This window comes from Camelus bactrianus, chromosome 7 (genome assembly GCF_048773025.1).
Source record: "Camelus bactrianus isolate YW-2024 breed Bactrian camel chromosome 7, ASM4877302v1, whole genome shotgun sequence".
Lineage (NCBI taxonomy): Eukaryota > Metazoa > Chordata > Mammalia > Artiodactyla > Camelidae > Camelus > Camelus bactrianus.
In genome coordinates, this window is record NC_133545.1 from 66113487 (window position 1) to 66132431 (window position 18945).

The window sequence follows — 18945 nt, forward strand, 5'->3', positions numbered from 1 at the left end:
ATCTGGTTTATTTCACTTAGCATAATGTCACCATGTTGTCATGAATGGCAGGATTTCCTTCTTTTTTAAGGCTGAATAATAGTCCATTGTGCCTATATGTGTGCATATAGACACAGGGTCTTTAGATATATCACATTTTCTTCATCCATTCATCCATGGATACATGGACAGTGAAGTTACTTCTACCTCTTGGCTACTGTGAATCATTCTGCAATTAACACGACATGCAGTTATCTCTTCAAGATCCTGAAACAGAGAAGGACCCTGAGGAGCTCTCCCCGGTACAAGAATTTCTGTGTCCTCCCTGTTTCTCATTCATATTAAAATTCCCAGTATCTAGCACAGTTCCTAGAATAAAGCAGGTACTCAATAAGTGTGTGTGTGTGCATCAGAAAATATTATTTCAAGGGTTTATCTTTCTAAATGGAAATCTGACCTGAAATTGGTAACTCCACAGAGCTCCCTTGCATGGCATATAAAGTCCTTTCTCATCTGGACACACACACACACACACACACTTGCCCTCTATGTCTGAGTAACCAGGAGCAATCATGCAGTTTCCTGTATCTGTGGGACTCTCTAATCTCTCCGTGTTTGGCTTTTGTTGTTTTCTCTGCCTGGAAGGCCCATCTCTTCCTGTACGAGTCTATCAAATGTCTAAACCACTTTAAGGAATTAGTATACGCATCACCACCTCCTTAAATCCTTCCCAGTTCTTCTCCTTTACAGAGAAATGCTGTTTCCCACTGTATCTATCACAGCACTTGCGACATGTTACTGCTCTTATTATTTATATGTCTATGTCCTCTGTAAGTACTTTGAGGGCGGGAATTAGAATAGACTTATTTCTGTATTCTTAGCACCAATTCCAGCATCCAGGACAGAAGAGAGCTCAATAAACATCAGTAGAATGAACAAATGTTCAACTATAAAATAAATTTTATCATTACCAAAATAAGCTATGGCCCACTTTTCTAAATTTAAGGACAATACAGAATCTTTGAGAAAAAGCACCTTGAAAAATAATCAATCTGCAAAGGAAGATGGCAAATATAGAGTAATATATCCTACTTTGAAACTACGAGAAACTAAATACCAATGCACTTTTCTTGCTTAAAATAACAAAACATCCAGGTAGCTTTAATGTTTAGGGAAGCAATTAGATTACTGTTAAGAGTGTGATAAATCTTTGCTAAGCATCACAACAAACTTACATTCTACTGGTTCTCTACCTTGACTATACATTCGAATAACTGGGGAAACACTGAAGAAATATTGATACCCAAGTCTTATCTCAGATCAATGAAATGAGCTTCTATGATGGTGGGGGCCAGGCACCATAATTTTTTTAAAGCTCCCTACATGATCTAAGATAACTTTTTTCCCTTGTGCAATAACAAAACTACATATCTCTCTGACTGTTACTTTTTGGTCTTTTTCAGTAAAGGTCCTTTCCTCCAGTTAATCCTTAAATTACCATGTCACCAACAACTCGCTCCACTCCTATTCTCAAAATGCTCAGAGTCTCTGTAAATACAGAGTACCGCAGTTACAAAAACAAGATCCTACATTCTTTGAGCCCTCAAAATTACATTCATTATTTTAAATGAAAGGCAAAAACATAAAATTTCCAGTTTGGTCTCTTTCTTTCCTTTCAGACATCAAGCTCAAGTCTACTGTTACTTACAAGCTCTTTTAAAAGATGTAGAATCCCATACTCTATATTTTGATAGCAGTGCTTAGCCAATTCAAAACTGTTAGTTTGTTGATGGGTTTGATTCTTTACCTTGTGTCTCCAAACCTGAGGGTGATCCTCTCTCCCTCACTCTGCTCCCTGCCCACCTACCTGGGAGGCTGCGCTGCTGCTCATGATGAAATTATACTGGCGGCTGTTAGACAGACATAAGGCATATAACCTTTGGCACTGAGCATTTACTATCTGTGACTCCAAGTATTCCTAAGTCACCCTGAAGGTCCATGATGTGAAGCAATTTCTAACTTTGAGAAGTTCATACATTTGAAGACGATGGCTATAAGGCAAGTGTGGAGAGTGAATCTAGCAAAGGCCTAACACCCCTGCAGCAAACCTTTGTTATTTTCCACTTATTACTGATTTCCTGGTGTGCTGTAATTCTCAGGAATGTGCAATATTCCAGTGCTGTTTGTGACAGGGCACAATGAGAAAATCTTAGGCTATAATCTTCATGAAAATAAAAAATCTAATACATCAGGACTACAGTAATGCAGAATTCTACATAACGAGCAGAACGACTAGGCAGAGAGCACTGAAGTTTGGACAGCGGAAAGCCACCAAACACAAGGTGTTGATACACTCCATCCCCTCAGTCTCTTAGGAACACAGATAAGAGAGTTACCTGCTTCCTGCTTCTCCTGACTCTCTTGGAAGAGGAACAGGATCATCACCCAGGCCTATCTGTTTACTGTCCGTGTCGGTGTCTGCCATCCACCCAATGTGAACTCTGAGGGCAGCAACTATGTTTTATCCATTCCTGAGTCACCAGCACCTAGAACAGGGCCTGGCTCTTCATGCATTCTCAATAAATATTTGTCAAATGAATGAATGAATGTCAGAGAAGTTACAAAAGCAACTTAGTACAAATAGAAGTGGAGAGATTTACTCATCTCTATTTATTTATAGTTTACCAGAATTGGAAAATGCTTATATAGCTTGTGAATATCTTAGCTTCTTCTTAATGTTAGTATAAAAGTGTTCTCTGTGTGTTTTTGTTTTTTGTTAATTTTAGATCCAGCCATGGGATAAAGATTCACTTTATATCACTTTGCAATTATTTCCCTTTAAGCAAATGTTTTCAAAGAAATCTAAAAAGGCGTCAGGTATCCAAAAATTATAAATTATTTACCTTTGATGTATTCTTGCCTCAAAAGTTAACCCCAAATCTAACAAAGTCTTTTAAGTGCTTTTCAATCTTGTTTATGCTTTTTTTAAAAAAAAACCTGAAGTATAGCTGATTTACAGTATTATATTAGTTTAGGTGTACAGCGTAGTGATTTGATATTTTTATGAATTACATTCCATTTAAATTATTATAAAATACTGGCTACATTCCCTGTGCTGCACATTACTGGTTGCTTACTTATTTTACCCCGGTTTCACTTAACTGGACAGTATCCTTTGAAAAGAAATAGTGAGTAATTTACAACTTCAAAAAAGCCTCAAATGCCTCCTTTCCCCTCTCATTTTAAAATATAAGATAAACCCTGGATCTTTAGAGAAATGGCTGATTCCAGGGCAGGAAATATATAAGTCTGGGATATCTTGTACCAGAAAACAAGAAAGTTATCAAAGACAAATGGGTCAGGTCAGAAAAAAACAAGAATTAATACAAAGGGATTTCCTTTAGACAAAGATGGGATAATTGAGCATCAAAAAGAAAAATAAATTTAAGTGACAGAAGTACACTGAAAACAGGCTTTGCTGCTATAACACAGAAACAAAGCAAAACAGTGTTCTGCAATCACATAGTGAAAGTAACTGGCCTTATGGGGAGAACAGGGTTGGGGTTGACAACTCAAAACCTATTCAACTTTGTAACTGGAACACTAAGAAAAATAGTTACAAGCCTAATACAATTTCAAACCCAATTTAAAATATTTGTTAAGTTCCTATTAACTAAAGAAATATTACAGTAACTTTACAACTTTGACAACAACAAAAAAGTAAAAGCCATTTGATGGAAAAGGGTGTAAGGACGGTGTAGGCTGCTGAGGCTGAGCCTTGCCATGGAGGCAAGGACAAAATGCACAAAGTTAGGTAACCAGTAAACAAGTACCCCCAAGTCCTAGTTCAACTGAACCAGAGAAATGCACAGTGAGAGAATATTACATACAGTGAGAGAGTGCCATCTATTGGTGGCCCGCAGTAATTGCTTGAATTAGTGTATTTTGTATCTTGCTGGTGTTACTTGTTGAGAAATCTTTAACTGTGAGTCAAGGTGATTTCTTTGCTATACTCACATTACTCCCTTATTTATGAATCTAGTGTGAGCTAATTCACATTATGGAAGAGATTATATGTAACAAGTTCATAATCTCAAAAAATAAAAGAGAGAAAGCAAAACAAAATTTTCATCTGATTAGTAGCTAAGTAGGAGGACATCAACATCTTATTCTGAAAATTAATAATATGCTGTAAGAACTGTCATGGTAACCAGCAAATATCCATGATGAGGGAACGTTCTTTATAGGTGACTCCAGCCAATAAGCATGGAAAGAATAACAATTAAGAAATCACCATTTAAAAAATCCTAATGAATCAATTGCTCCAAGTAACGCTCATCCATAGTTAAGCCACTAGATGAAAGGCTGATGAGAACTTTCACAAAGGAGAAATAAGGCTGTCATCACCTAAACCCACTGTTCTACCTTAAGATCAATAAAGGTGGGACAACCTATGAGCCTCCCAGTATGAAGTACAAAGCACTACCTATAAGAAGTTCTTGCCATAAAAATTAAATTCAAATTTAACCCAGCACCTTAGAGCAGTGGTTCTCAATGCTGGCTGCACATCAGAAACATCTGGAAAGCATTTTAAACATGTGTACACTTGCTTGGGTTCCCCCCCCTTTGATATCTCTTGAGGCAAAGGCTCAGGCAGGCATCCTCATTTTTCCAAACATATTTTTAAAAGGCTCCCTGAATGATTCTAAATGTACAACCAGGACTAAGAACCACTAATCCAGAGTTAAGAGGATATGCTTTATAGGATAAGCAGCACAGAGCAGTGATTCTCAAACCTTAATGTGTCAATTAATCCCCCGAGGATTTTACTAAATACAGATTCTGATTCAACAGGTCTGTGGAGGAGCCTGATAATCTGCTCCCAGATAATGCAGAGACAGCCGGTCCACTTTGAAAAGAGAGGATAAGAGAGAATACAGCTGTCCAGTGGAAATTAAGAAGAGCCACACATGTAATTTAAATTTTCTAGTAGCTGCCTTAAGAAGAAGCAGGTGAAATGAATTTTAATGATGTACTTACTTAACCCAATATATCCCAAACATTATCATTTCAACATGCAGTCAATATAAAAAGTTACTAATGAGATGTTTTACATTCTTTACTTTGTACTACCTGGTGTGGATTTGACACTTACAGCACATCTCACTTCAAATCAGCCACATTTTAAGTGCTCAACAGCCACAAGTGGCTCATGGCTAATGGACTGGACAGCACAAGGATAGAAGAGCAAGTCAAATAAACCACAAAGAACCCACTCAGGATGTTCCATGTTCTGTAGGAAAAGTCTGCAAACAGACCATGACAGGAAAAGTAAAAGTAGCGAAAACTGCTCTAAATTAAGAGGCTGATGAGACACAGCTATATGTAATGTATGACATTCGATCCTGATTTGAAAAAAATCAACTACAAAAAGTTATTTTTTAAAAAACAATTAGGGAAACTTGGTATGAAAGCACATCCGATCATAAAAAGAACTGCTCCTAATTTTATCAGGTGTGATTATGAAATTATGTGAGAAAGTACCCACAGTTTTTAGAGATGCACAATGAAGTATGCAGGAGTCAAAGAGCATGATTTGCTTCAAAATCATTCATCAAGAACTTAAAAAGAAAAAAGATAAAGTAAATGTGACCGACTCTTGGTAACTGTTCAATCTAGGTGATCAGTAATCAGAGTTTTCTTCCCCCTGCAATTCTTTATTTTGTGTATACTTGAAAATTTCTTAACAAAAAATTAAAAATATAATAATAGCTTTAGAATCTCAAAGCTAATTATAAATTTATAAGTGTTAAATGCTAAAGAATGGAAATTACTGAACAAAACAATGATATTTATATATTAATAACACTGTGTTACCTATAAACTGTAATTTAGGATGGCTTCCTTTTTTCATGTACTCAATGTAAAATATTTACTGAATACAATGAGTCAGTCCTCTATGAAATTTGTATGGCAGTCCCAACTGTTGTAGGCCCCTGACCCAAATATATGGACATCTGCTCCACAGGATAATCTGCCAGCGGTTTTAATCAAACATCATGATTAAGGGCAATGAAATAACACTATCAACCGGACCATGATGACATCATTGCACTCTCTTGGTAGGATTCATACCACTCACTCTAAAATTTGTGAAGGAGAATGCCATAGCATCACTGATTTCTGGTTTGCAGGCTGACAGATCATACCATCACTACTCACTATGAACTACACCAGGTTAACTGCTTAACTGTAACAATGGCCTAGTTGTAGCAAAGCATGATTCTTTACTTCTATTTAGACCCTTCAATTCCTTCTCTAGGGAACCCTATACAACATGTTAGTATTCTCATTTTTCAAATCATGAATAAAAAATGTCATCGGCTAACTAGAAAAAAACTCCTTATTAAACATTTTATTCGTATTAATCACGACAAGGTATTTAGTTTTTGCATACTATTCTGAGGTTGTCTATTCTTGAGGTCTGCAATGACTATTTTACAAAGAATCATTTGTACAGTACAACAGGTATGCAAAGGTTGAAACCTCTGGATGAGGACAAAGCTTCTCTCCCATATATGACATTTTAAAAATAACAGTATGGTTGATGATGTCAATCTGTCCACTTCACTAGCCTATAAAATTACTAGCCTGTATTTTTCAGAAATATCAATCTCATGTGAGACAATCACTAAAAAACTATTCAAATTAAAAGTGACTGAAGAGACTGACAACCAAATGTAAAATGTGATTATGGACTGGATCCTGTACCAAAAACAGAAAAGAAGTAAGAGACACTACTTGGACAACTGATGAAAGTGAAACACGAGTTACAGGTAAAATGGAAGGACCATATCGATTTACATTTCTTATACTAAGAGCTGAACCATGGGTATCTTTGTTCTTAGGAAGAATACACAGAAGTACTAAGGGATAAAGAGATATGATGTGTGCAACCCCTCAGGTGATTCAGAAAATGTTAGTATCTACAGGGAGAGGGAGAAAATTATGACAGATGTGGCAAAATGCTGAAAGTTGGTGAATCTAGGATAGGGTATAGGGGAATTATTTTGTGCTACCCTTGCAACTTTTCTTGAAAGTTTGAAATTATTTCAAAATAAAAAAATGTTTAAATCATCCTCAAGATTTAATATTAATAAAAACTTTCACCACAAACAACTAATTGATAAAATTAAGTTTGACAAAAATGTGATTAGTACAAGTGCTTTGAGTGGTGACAAGTTAAAGAGATGTGCCAGAATGTAGCTCAATACACAGTTTTCTTCATCAAAAAAACTCTTGCTATGGAAAAAAATCAGCTCTACTAAACGGTACTTACTGACATTCTGGCACAACCTGGTACCAGTTTATATACTGGCACTGTACTTTGAGTAGTACTGGTCTTACATACTATCTTTTTGCAATCAATCCATCAATAACTAAAGAAATGCTTTTTTAAAATTATGCATATGCATTTGAAATAATATACACCAAATTATAGCAGTTACCTCTGTATAGCACGACCAACGGTGATTTTTATTTTCTTTGTATAATCTATAATGTTTCTACAATGAGCATGGATTACTTTTATGAAAAAAGTAAACTTTTAAAAAAGAATAACTGAAAAAGAACTAAATAGCACACAATCAGACTTCCTGGAATTTGAATCCTATGTCAAAACATGACATTTTTCTTAATTTTACATACTGCCCAAAATTTTCCAAATGGATCTCACTTACAGCTGATCTTGAAGCTCCACGATTATATATTCTAATTGTTCTTTTTCCAGTTTATGAGCCAGATCAGAATCTTCAATTCTCTGTAGCAGTATTTTATTCTGGGAGACAGATTCAGATAGCTGGTTCTCTCGAAGTCGTAAGAGTTCTTCAAGATAACCCTGGAAATACAGATCACCAAAATACAGCAAATGCAAAATTCTAATACGTATCTTGAAGATAAATGCTGAGTAGCTTAAATGTTATTCTTATGTACATGGTAATGAAACAATTTCAAAGTATCACTGATGAAACAATTTTAAAAAGTTTTAATTGAAAAAAATTTAACATATGTTCTCCATCATTTAAATTTCTTAAGTTCAATAAAGTGTTTGTAATTTAAGATAAAACTTAGTTAAAACATTATAATTTGTAAGCTCCACAACAGTGATTAATACATGCCTCCTAGCTTCAAAATACAAACCTAATTGCAGAATGACCAACCAAAAAAAAGCTGCCTTTATGATTATTTTCCAAAAATAGATATTAACGTTTTAGTGTCAACAAACTTGTGGGAAGCAGTATAATGTTTAGGTTAGGTCTGAAGGCTTAGGGACTGCCTCATGTCATATTCTTGCTCTACTACTTTTAAGTATGTGCCTTCGGGTTAAGTTACTTAATCTCTGTGTCTTTGTTTCATCAACTAAAAAACCAGGAACAGTTAAGTGTACCTAGTTGGGATGATTAAATGAATGAATACAGGTAAGCTCCTTAGAACACTACCTGGTACCCTATGTGCAATATGTAATTCCTAGCTATTATTATTAGCAAATTCTAACGGATATGAGATTTCTTGGACAGATCCTTCTCGTCTTTTCACTTATTTACTGTTTCTTTGTCCTTTTGCTCTGCTTTGTGGGAGACTTCACTGAATTTATCCTCCAAATCCTTATACTAAGTTTTTGAATTCAGGAAATATTATTATTATTTATAATGGAGGTACTGCGGATTGAACCCAGGACCTCATGCATGCTCGGCATACACTCTACCACTGAGCTATTCCCCACCCCCTGGGAAATCTTATTTTTTATTTCCAATACTTTGATGTTTTCTGACTGTTACCTTCTCATGGCATCCTATTCTTTTTAGATACAATGTGATTTCAAATTCCTCTCAGGATATGAATTAGAATCTTTTTTTCTTAGAGCATTCTTCTATTCCATTTCTTATCTTTTCCATGTGTCATTAACAAACTGTTTTAGCTATTTTGGCTTTATGATTTATGTTAGTAGCAACTAATACTGTCCCTGTCATTGAGCTTCTCAGATATTTTTCCTGACAAGTCTCAAATACTTGTTTTTTTAAATAATAAAAATCTCAAAAATTAAGGTTTTTACAAATGAAATTTTTCATCTATATACATACAGTTTAATATAAACTATATATGATTACTTACAAACATCAGTAATTAAACAATACTTAAATACCCATTACCTAGATGCATTACCAATACTTTCAGAGCCCCTACAATGCATCTCCCTCATTACATCCTCTGCCTCCTCTGCAAAGAACAATATCCTGAGATTTGTGTTTATTATCCCTCTGTTTATCCTTCTAGCTTTACCACAAGTGCATGTTGTCTTAAACAACATACTGCTTAGTTTGGACGGGTTTTGTCTATATTCTTTTATAATTTGTTTTTTCATCTATATCTCATCCAATGACATCTAGCCATAGTTTTTTCATTCACTCTCAATAATGGAGAGTATTCCATTGTATGAAAACTGCAACTTATTTATACACTCTCCTGTCAATGGCCATTTGTATTATTTTAGATTTTTCTTAATACAAACAATATTAATGTGAATACTCAGTTATAAGAAATCCGGTACACACATCTGAGAGTTTCTAGGACACATGACTGGGCCAAAGGCCACACATATCTTCACAGTTACTAGATAATGCTAAATTGTTCATACTGCTGTTTTTATATAATCACATCCCACCTGATACTAATTCACATGACTTTACATTAGTATTAAAGTTATACTGAATTAATAAAACTCACTGAAAAATACTTCTTCTTTTCCTTTTATCAGAACAGTAAGTATAAAATGGGAATTATTGCCTTTTGAGTATTTAGCAGAATCTCCCTCAAAAACCAAACAATTTTGGTGACTTGGGGGGAAGAAAGGATAGATTTTAAACTACTTGTTAATTCCTTTAATGATTATATGTCTAACAGTTTTGAGAAATAATATTTATAAAAATTCTCCATCTAAATTTTCTAAAGGATTGATATAAAGTGCTAAATTTAATTATTACTAATTATGGGGGATGTCCACCACATTTATAGTTGTATTGTCTACTCTAATTCTTAAAATTATCTATCTGTGCCTTAACTCTTAGAAATTTAATTGTTCTTGGGATTTGTATATTTCACTAGTTCTTTTTTAAATTATTTTTTATTTATTATCTTTTCATCCTTTTGGGGGGGAGGTAATTAGGTTATTCATTTTTTTAACATAGGTACTGGGGATTGAACGCAGGACCTCAGGCATGATAGGTATGCACTCTACGACTGAGCTATACCCTTGCCCCCTTTATTTCATTCGTTTTTAAGAATAATCAGCTTTTGGTTTTATTACTTCTGTTTCTCTGTTTATTTCATTAATATCTGCTCTTATTTTTATTATTTTTCTTCTTTTAAACTAGTTCAGTAGTTTTTGTCTACTTCTTAGATGCTCATCTCTTTAATTTTCATTCTTTCTTTTCTAAATTAAGCACTTCCACAAGTATTATACAAGTTGCAACTCAGAACTGTAAGTATGCATTGTTTTCATTCTTGTTCATTTCTAAGTATTTCCTCATTTCTTTTTGACCCATAATTTAGAAGACTTATTTTTATAAAATCTCCATCAGACTACAGGTGGTGGTAAACTTTTTCTATTGAATCTAACTTTATTGCATTGTGTTCACTATTACATAATTTCTTTGGTATTTGTGGGCATTCGTTTTGTGACCTAGTACATTCCATAAAAATTGGATAGCTGTCCTATGTGCCCTTGAAAAGAATGTGTATTCTAATCATTAGCATTTAACATATTTTAGATCAAGCTTAGTAGTTGTGTTATTCAAGTTCATTACATTTTTACTAATTTTTTGTTTAATCTGCAAACTATTAAGATGTTAAAATTTTCTACTTTAATTATGGATTTATCCATTTCTCCTGGATATTCTATTAATTTCTGCTTCATATTTTTCATGGCTACATTGTTAAACTCATTTTAAGTTCAGCACTGTTTTACATCTCTTGTGAACTGCTCTTTTTCAAAAAGGGCAATTTCTTTCTTTAGTCTTAATAATGCTTTTTTTCCTTAATGTCTGTGTTGAATGATATTAATATAGAATTATTTGGTTGGTATTTGCCTACTATATTTTTACCTTCTTTGCTTCAACTTTTTTGTGTCACTATTTTATGTATGCCTCTTATAGATAGGATATAACTAAAATTAATGATTAAAAAAGAAATTTAACAGTTTGTCTTGATTGTCAAGTTTACACCATTTACTTTTATGGTGAAGTTGACTCCTTTGTATATTGAGATTTATTCCTACTACTTTATTTTGTTTTCTTTACACTATCCTTATTTTTTTTCCTCATTTGCTTTTCTATTGTATTAGTCAAATTTTCCTTATTTCTTTTCTTTCTCATTATTAGTTTAAAAGCTAAATATTCTATTTCTTTTAACTGCAACTTTGGAAACAGGCATACACATTAAAAAAATGTGTCTACACTCCTTTGCTATAATACAAAGACCTCAAAAGGCTTTAGCTTCAATCACCCTTTCTCACTCTTTCTGATATTGTTAGATAGTATTTTAGTTCCATTTTACTTTCCAGGGTGGGCTGCAGCCAGAACTGATTGTTAAGCTTCAGATTCTTTGTAATTCAATTGTTAAAACACTGCTGTTATTAAAAAATTGAATTATATAAACTTGCAGTTAAGTAAATTATATTAAAAATAAGGAAATAACTACTCAAAATCCATCACTTTCCAAATATTTTACTACATTTTACTATTAGTATTGGTGTTTTTAAAGCCATTCACATCTATTGTGTCTATCTAGTAGAAATACTACATAATGGTGTGCATCTCTTCCCAATTCTGCATTCAGTGGTATCACATTGATAGTTTTAAGTTGGCCATGACGGGATTATTTATCTCAGAGAAAGCAGGCTCCTCTTCTTTCCCTGCAAAAGCCAGTTGTTAAACATAGTCCAGAACACAACTGTCACCCTATATAGGTCATTAATACTGCTGCTCCTGCTTCATGTAGTTAAGGTTTATTTACCGATTTCTGTGCTTACTTTGGCATTCTGCATCTCACTCCTGCCTTTAGGTTCAGTTTCCATCCTGCATGATAGTGGGCCTAGATCTGCAGCTCCCCTGTTGGTATTAAAATACAGGTACCTAGGTTAAGGGAATGGGCTCTCATGCCCGCCCTAGGAGCCAGCAGTGGCTTTAACTCATGACTTACTCCCCTTGATTTTAGGCTGTTCCTTGTTTATAATCCTTAGTGAGCTCCTGTTCTTTGAAAGAGCAGCTCTGCATGAAACTCTTTCAAAATTTTATTCTACTCGGCATGTTCAGAATTTTGCAATACAAAGGCTTTCAGATTATCTCAGTCTGACTTTTTGCTGGTAGTTGGAACCAGAATTCTTCTTTAATAGGGTATTAAAGTTTTCTTCAACTAGTTTATATGCATTTTTGTAGCTATTAATAACGGGATATTTTTCTTTATATTTTCTAATCAGTAGCTGTTTCTCTACAGGAAATCTCATATTTGTAAAATTACTTTGTAACCATTTTCCTCCATGTATTTTTTATTATTCTAATATGTCTATTGCTAATTCTACTGGGCTTTCCCTATATAGATCATCTATGAGTAATGATAATTTGAAAGAAAGAGTAGAAGGGAAAATAGATAATACAGTGGAAAAGAAGAGGTTACAACTCAAGATGTTAGAGTTTATTTTCCATTTTGTCATGTACTTCACTTGCCAACTACAATGCCTAACACACAAGAGCAGCTAAAATAGCTGCTTTTTTTAAAAGAGTGTGAGAAACATATTTGGAATCTGATTAGGCAATCACTGCATTTTCACAAACCAAAAATCTTCTATAAAATTAATCATAGGAACTAATATCTCAAACATATGAATGAAACGGCATACAGGAGAATAAATGGCTTATTTTTATATTAAAACATAAAATTAGAAAAAGTTTAACAAACAAAAGCCTCTCCTATAACTTGGTCTGATTCTTAATTAAGAGGAGGACAATCCAAGAATAGAAAGGAAGTAGCAATAGGTAAATACTTATATTCAGCTAAAAGATCTCTTGGTAGTGACAGTCCAAAGGCAGTAACTAGAACCAAATCAAATGACTTTTGACAACTGATAAATACCTTCTGTTCCAGGGTTAGTTGATATTTTTGTTTAACTCTCTTACACTTGTTGAACCAACTATTCTCATCCATGATGAAAGGAGGCCCGACGTTCTCTGGAGTGCTGCTTTCACTACCACTGCTTCCCAAAGTCCTCAGCTCTTCCTCATCACTGCTGATACTATCAGAACTGAGAAGATTAAAATTTTTTAAAGAAATAAAGTTCATAATATGTTCCACTTTGACTTTTTAAGAAATACTTCTCTATTTGCAAGCTATTTGGGAGCAAGCTCCAAAATATTCAGCACTAACTATACATATAATAAAAATATTATAAAGACTTAAAAAAAAAAAAAACACACAAGCCCAGAAACTAACAAGGGCTAGCTGATTCCCTCTCACAATGTCAAACCTAGAGATGCTACAGAAGTTCAAGTGAGGTCTACAGATTTTAATTAGAATTAACATAAAAACTGTGAGAATGTCCAGAGAAGAGAGCTAGAAATTCCACATGTGCTGGGAAGAGCTTTATAGCTGGTATCTTTTCACTGCCCCACGTGGATCAATGCCTGTCCAATCTCCACTGCAAGGCAGAAAATAGCACTGTCACCCTATTGCCAGTGAGGTATAATGTCAGGGTAGTGCTCAAGGTCAGCTCAGCTTTGACAAAGAGAAGATAACAAGAGGTTCAGAAAAACCAGTCACTTCTAACTCTTTTTTGTTAGGGGAAGAAGGAGAGGCAAAGGTGAAGCAGAGAGAATATTCATTACAATCCTTATCTAAAATTCCTCATGACATCAATATGTTAGAGGAGTACAGAATAAGGTGGGGAAAAAAAGAGGGGGAGAAACTAAACGAAGAGCAAAGTGTGCTAAGATGGTCGTCTGGTTTAGAAGAAAAATATAGGTATTAATATACTTAAAAAGGAATAGGGGAAATAAATTTTAAAATATGAGCAATGGTACTAACTTATAACAAAGAACGCATAAAAATAGTCTATATAAACTTAAGGTATAAAAAGAAACTCTGATACGTCAAAGAGAGGAGCAAAATATAAAAATAGAGCAAATTCAAAACAAAAAATTAGATGACAGAATAAACCCTAATATAAAAGAAATTACAAAAATCTTAAGTGGGTTAAACTCAGCAACCAAAAGTCAGATTCTCAGGTTTGATTAAGACAAATAAGGGCCAACAATAAGTTGTCTACAAGATACATATGACTATATAACAATTAAAATGAAAAAGATGGAAACACACCAGGAAAATATGAACCAAAAGAATTCCAGTTCAGAAGTTATAATTTCATAGGTTAATCTACATATAATGGTACAAAATACAATAAAGAGCAAAGAAAGATATATATTTCATCCCCCACGATCTGTGTTTGCATCTGTTGGGCTCCTGAGTCTGGAGTCCAAGCATGTTGCAGATTTGAATCACAGACCTCTGCATAAAGAAAGGTCCAACCGTGGAGATGTTCTCGGTCGATGATCTAGAAAACAAACCAATAAGAAAACACACACTAAAAGGAAATTTGCCTGTCACATTTGTGGCTTTGGGTGACTTGCAGAAAAGAAAGCAGTGTATCATGATAAAGTTCTACCTTTGAAAAACAGGCAAAGAACTTTAAAAAAATGTTATTTGACATTAAAAATTAAATGGATGAGCTAAAAGATACAAATGAACATGGAATTTGTAAAATATAAAGTAGATATAAATAAATTACAATATTTATTAAAGATTTTTTAAATGCTAAGAAAAAACAACTGCTATATCAGGATAGTATATACAGCAAAATTACCTTCCCAGAAAGAGGGCAGTATGAGCATATTTTCAGAATACTAAAACCTGAGGGACGTACTAACTAAGTCTCACTAAAAGAACTTACAATTATATTTCAGGAAAAAAGAAAATGATCCAAGAAGGCACACTCAGCAAAGAAAATGGTTAACTTCTAGGTAAACCTAAATACTGAGAGTGTAAAACACTAACAATGATGCCTACTTCATGGAATTTTAAATAAATCAATGGCAAACCTAAAATTCTCGACAGTGATAGCATATGTCAAGAATGAAATGACCTGAATTAAAACAATAAAAGGTCCTCATTTATCTGGGTAAGTGGTAAAGATATTAACTTTAGCCTTTGTTAAATTTTACATATGCATAGTCAAATTAATGGAGTACCAATAAAAGAAGAGTAGCATGTAAACTATAAACTAGTAGACGAATAAAATGGAGGGAGAGGGAAAATCAATTCCCCCCAAGAAAAAGAAGATAAAAAGAGTAGAAAAAGAAATTAGGACAAACAGAAAGCAAAAAGCACAATAGGAGATATCAATCCAAATAGATCAGTAAATAATCCTAAGCACCTCAGTTAAAAGACAAAAAGCCCATTAGGCTTGATTTTTTTTTAACTCCATTTAATTACTATTTTGAAAAGATATACTTAAAAACAAAAGTTAAAAGAACTGTATTTCATAAATTCCTGCTATTTTTTTTCACTAATATGTCTGAAATCAGGGTATAGATTACAAGTGATATATTACTACTGCTGTTAAGCCATTTTCTCACATATTAAAGTCTCTGAATTGAGATACATTTACAATGGAAGGCATGTCAGATTAGATAAAATATGGTTTAAAAAAGATTAAAAGATACTAGAAAATTATTAACCTAAGGGAAAATGGTTGGAATCTATTAATATCAAACAAAATGAATTTTAAGAAATTTAAAAAATTACTACATAATTATGGTTACTACATATTGATACTAATTCAAGATAAATTAAGAATTCTAAACCTGTATGCATCTAATAAGTTAGCATCAAAAAATATGCAGTAAAAATCACAAGTAGTTAAAGGAAAAATTGACAAATCAAATATCATAATAAAAGAATTTACTGAATCATCTCAACAATTAGAAGGCTGAAACAGGGACAAATAAAAAAAGATATAAAATATTAGAACAATACCATTAAAAAGCATAATATAATGAATACAGGACCCAATCATTGGAATACCAACCTATTCTAGATTATTTCTCAACAAATTGCAAGGAACTATTATTATACAGACCATTATGCAGACCATGCTCACTAATCACAACATTAACAAAGGCCCTGAAAATAACTGAAAATTTAAAATTACACTCCAAATAATCTTTGGTCAAAAAGTTGTAATGGAAACTGTATTAAAACAGCAAAAATAAAAATAATTTATCAAACTTTTAAGATGCACTTCAAGCAATATTTATAGCCTTATATACTTATAAAAAAGAAGTAAATGAAAGTACAGAGAAAGATAAGATCAAAAAAGCTCTCAACAAACTGGGAATAGAGGGAACATACCTCAACATAATATAGGCCATATGTAGTGAGCCCACAGCTAATATCACACTCAATGGAGAAAAGCAAAAAAAAAAAAAAAAAAAGCTCTCTTCTAAGATCAGGAATAAGACAAGGATGCACACATTCACCTACTTACATTCAACATATAATTCAACATAGAGGTCTTAACCAGAGAGCAATTCGGCAAGAAAAAGAAATGAAAGACATCCAAGTCAGAAAGGAAAAAGTGAAAACTGTCACAATTTACAGATGATATTATATTATATATAAAAAACCCTAAAGACTCTATACACACAAACCTGTTAGAACTAATCAATTAAGCAAAATTGCAGGATAAAAAATCAATTTAAAAAATCAGCTGCATTTCTATATACTAATAACAAATTTTCAAAAAGAGAAGTTAAGAAAACAATACCATTTACAATTGCATCAAAAAGAATAAAACACCTACGAATAAATTTAACTACGAAGGTGAAAGACTTGTACACTGAAAATTGTAAGATGCTGACGAAAAAAACCGAAGATAAAATTAAATGGAAAGATACTTGGTGCTCATGAATTGGAAGAATTAATACTGCTAAAATGTCCATACTACCTACATCAATCTACAGATTTAATACAATCCCTATAAAAATTTCAATGCATTTTTCACAGAAATAGAACAATCCTAAAATCTGTATAGAAACACAAAATTCCCCGAAGAGCCAAAGCAATATGGAGAAAGAATAACAAAACTGGAGACATCACACTTCCTGATTTCAAAATATATTACAAATCCACGGTAATCAAAACAGTACAGTGCTGGCAAAAATACAGACATAGAGATTAATAGAATAGAACAGAGAGCCCAGAAATAAACCCATGCACATATGGTCAATTTAATGACAAAGGAGATAAGAATATACAATGTGGGAAGGATGGTCTCTTCAGTAAATGGTGCTGAGAAAACTGGTCAGCCACATACAAAAGAATAAAATTGGACCCCTATCATACATCACACACAGAAATAAACTCAAAATTGATTAAAGACTTGAACACTAGACCTGAAAATGTAAAAATCCTAGAAAAAAACACAGTAGGTAAGCTCCTTGACATCTATCTTGGCAATGATTCTTGGATTTGACACCACACAAAAAAAAAAAAAAAAAAAAAAAAGAGCAAATAAAAAAAAGCAAAAGCAAAAATAAGCAAATGGGACTCATCAAATTAAAGGCCTCTGCACAGCAAAGGAAATCATCAAGAAAATGAAAAGGCATCTCCCGACTAAATGGAAGAAAATATGTGCATATATCTGATAAAGGGTTAATATTCAAAATACATAAAGAACTTATACAACTCAATATCATAAAAACCTGAACAATTCAACTGAAAAATAAGCAGAGGAACAGAAAAGACATTTCTCCAAAGAAGATACACAAATGGCCAATAGATGCATGAAAAGTTGCTCAACCTCACTAATCATCAGGGAAATGCAAATCAAAATCACAAGATTATCACCTCATATCTATCAGAATGGCTATCATCAGAAAACAAGAGATATGCTGGCAAAGATGTGGAGAAAAGGAAACCTGTCTGTATTGCTGTGGGAAGGTCAACTGATATAGCCATTATGGAAAACAATATGGAGGTTCCTCAAAAATTAAAACAGAACTACCATACGATCCAGCAATCCCATTTCTGGGTATATACCCAAAGGAAATTAAAACAACCTTGAAGAAATATCCCATGTTTATTGCAGCATAAGCAATCAAGATATGGACACAACTTCAGTGTCCACCAACAGACGAATAGGTAAAAAAGACATGGCATATATATACAATGGAATACTATTTAGCCATAAGAGATTAGGAAATTCTGCCATTAGCGACAACATGAACATGTTGCTGGAGAATAGATTCTTGCCTCCACAGGAAAGAATTCAAGAGCAAGGCACAGTAGAGTGAAATCAAGTTTATTTAGAGATACACACTCCATAGGAAGAGTGAGGTCCATCTCACTCAGAAGGAAGAGCAGCTTAGGAGATACACACTCCATAGACAGAATGCAGGCCATCTCAAAAGGGGAGAGGGAGAGAGATCGAGAGGTTTGGAGGTGTTTAGTTTTTACAGGTTCAGTAATTTCATATGCTAACAAGTGGGAGGATTATTCCAGCTACTCTGGGGAAGGGGCAAGGATTTCTAGGAATTGGGGCCCCACCCACTTTTTGATCTTTTATGACAACCTAGGAACTGTCATGGCACCTATGGGTGTGCCATGAGGCTCAAGGTCTACTGGAAGTAGGATCTTCCACCATCTTGGTTCTAACCAGTCTGTCCTCAATTGCTATGTCATTCCTTCAGTGGTTGTGCTCTGCCTCCTTCCCTCTCGTCTCAAGAGGGCAGGGAGAAAGACATGAGGTCAGAGAGGTACTGGACACCAGATCAACTAAGGAATTTGTTCTTTACTTTGAGT

General features: G+C 33.8%; 1 protein-coding gene across 8 annotated transcripts in view; it reads right to left on the bottom strand.

Annotated features, from left to right (window-relative positions):
- Positions 1 to 18945, bottom strand: part of RUNDC3B (RUN domain containing 3B) — a 122348-nt gene that overhangs the window by 29596 nt on the left and 73807 nt on the right. For 4 of the 8 annotated variants that reach the window (XM_074367529.1, XM_074367525.1, XM_074367527.1 and 1 more), the window contains 3 exons: positions 14591 to 14638; positions 13165 to 13333; positions 7719 to 7876 (listed from right to left, as the gene is read on the bottom strand). In XM_074367529.1, the coding sequence (XP_074223630.1) occupies positions 7719 to 7876; positions 13165 to 13333; positions 14591 to 14638 (375 nt within the window). The remainder of the gene's footprint in view (positions 1 to 7718; positions 7877 to 13164; positions 13334 to 14590; positions 14639 to 18945) is intronic. The other 4 variants (XM_074367530.1, XM_074367526.1, XM_074367531.1 and 1 more) reach the window with 1 other exon arrangement.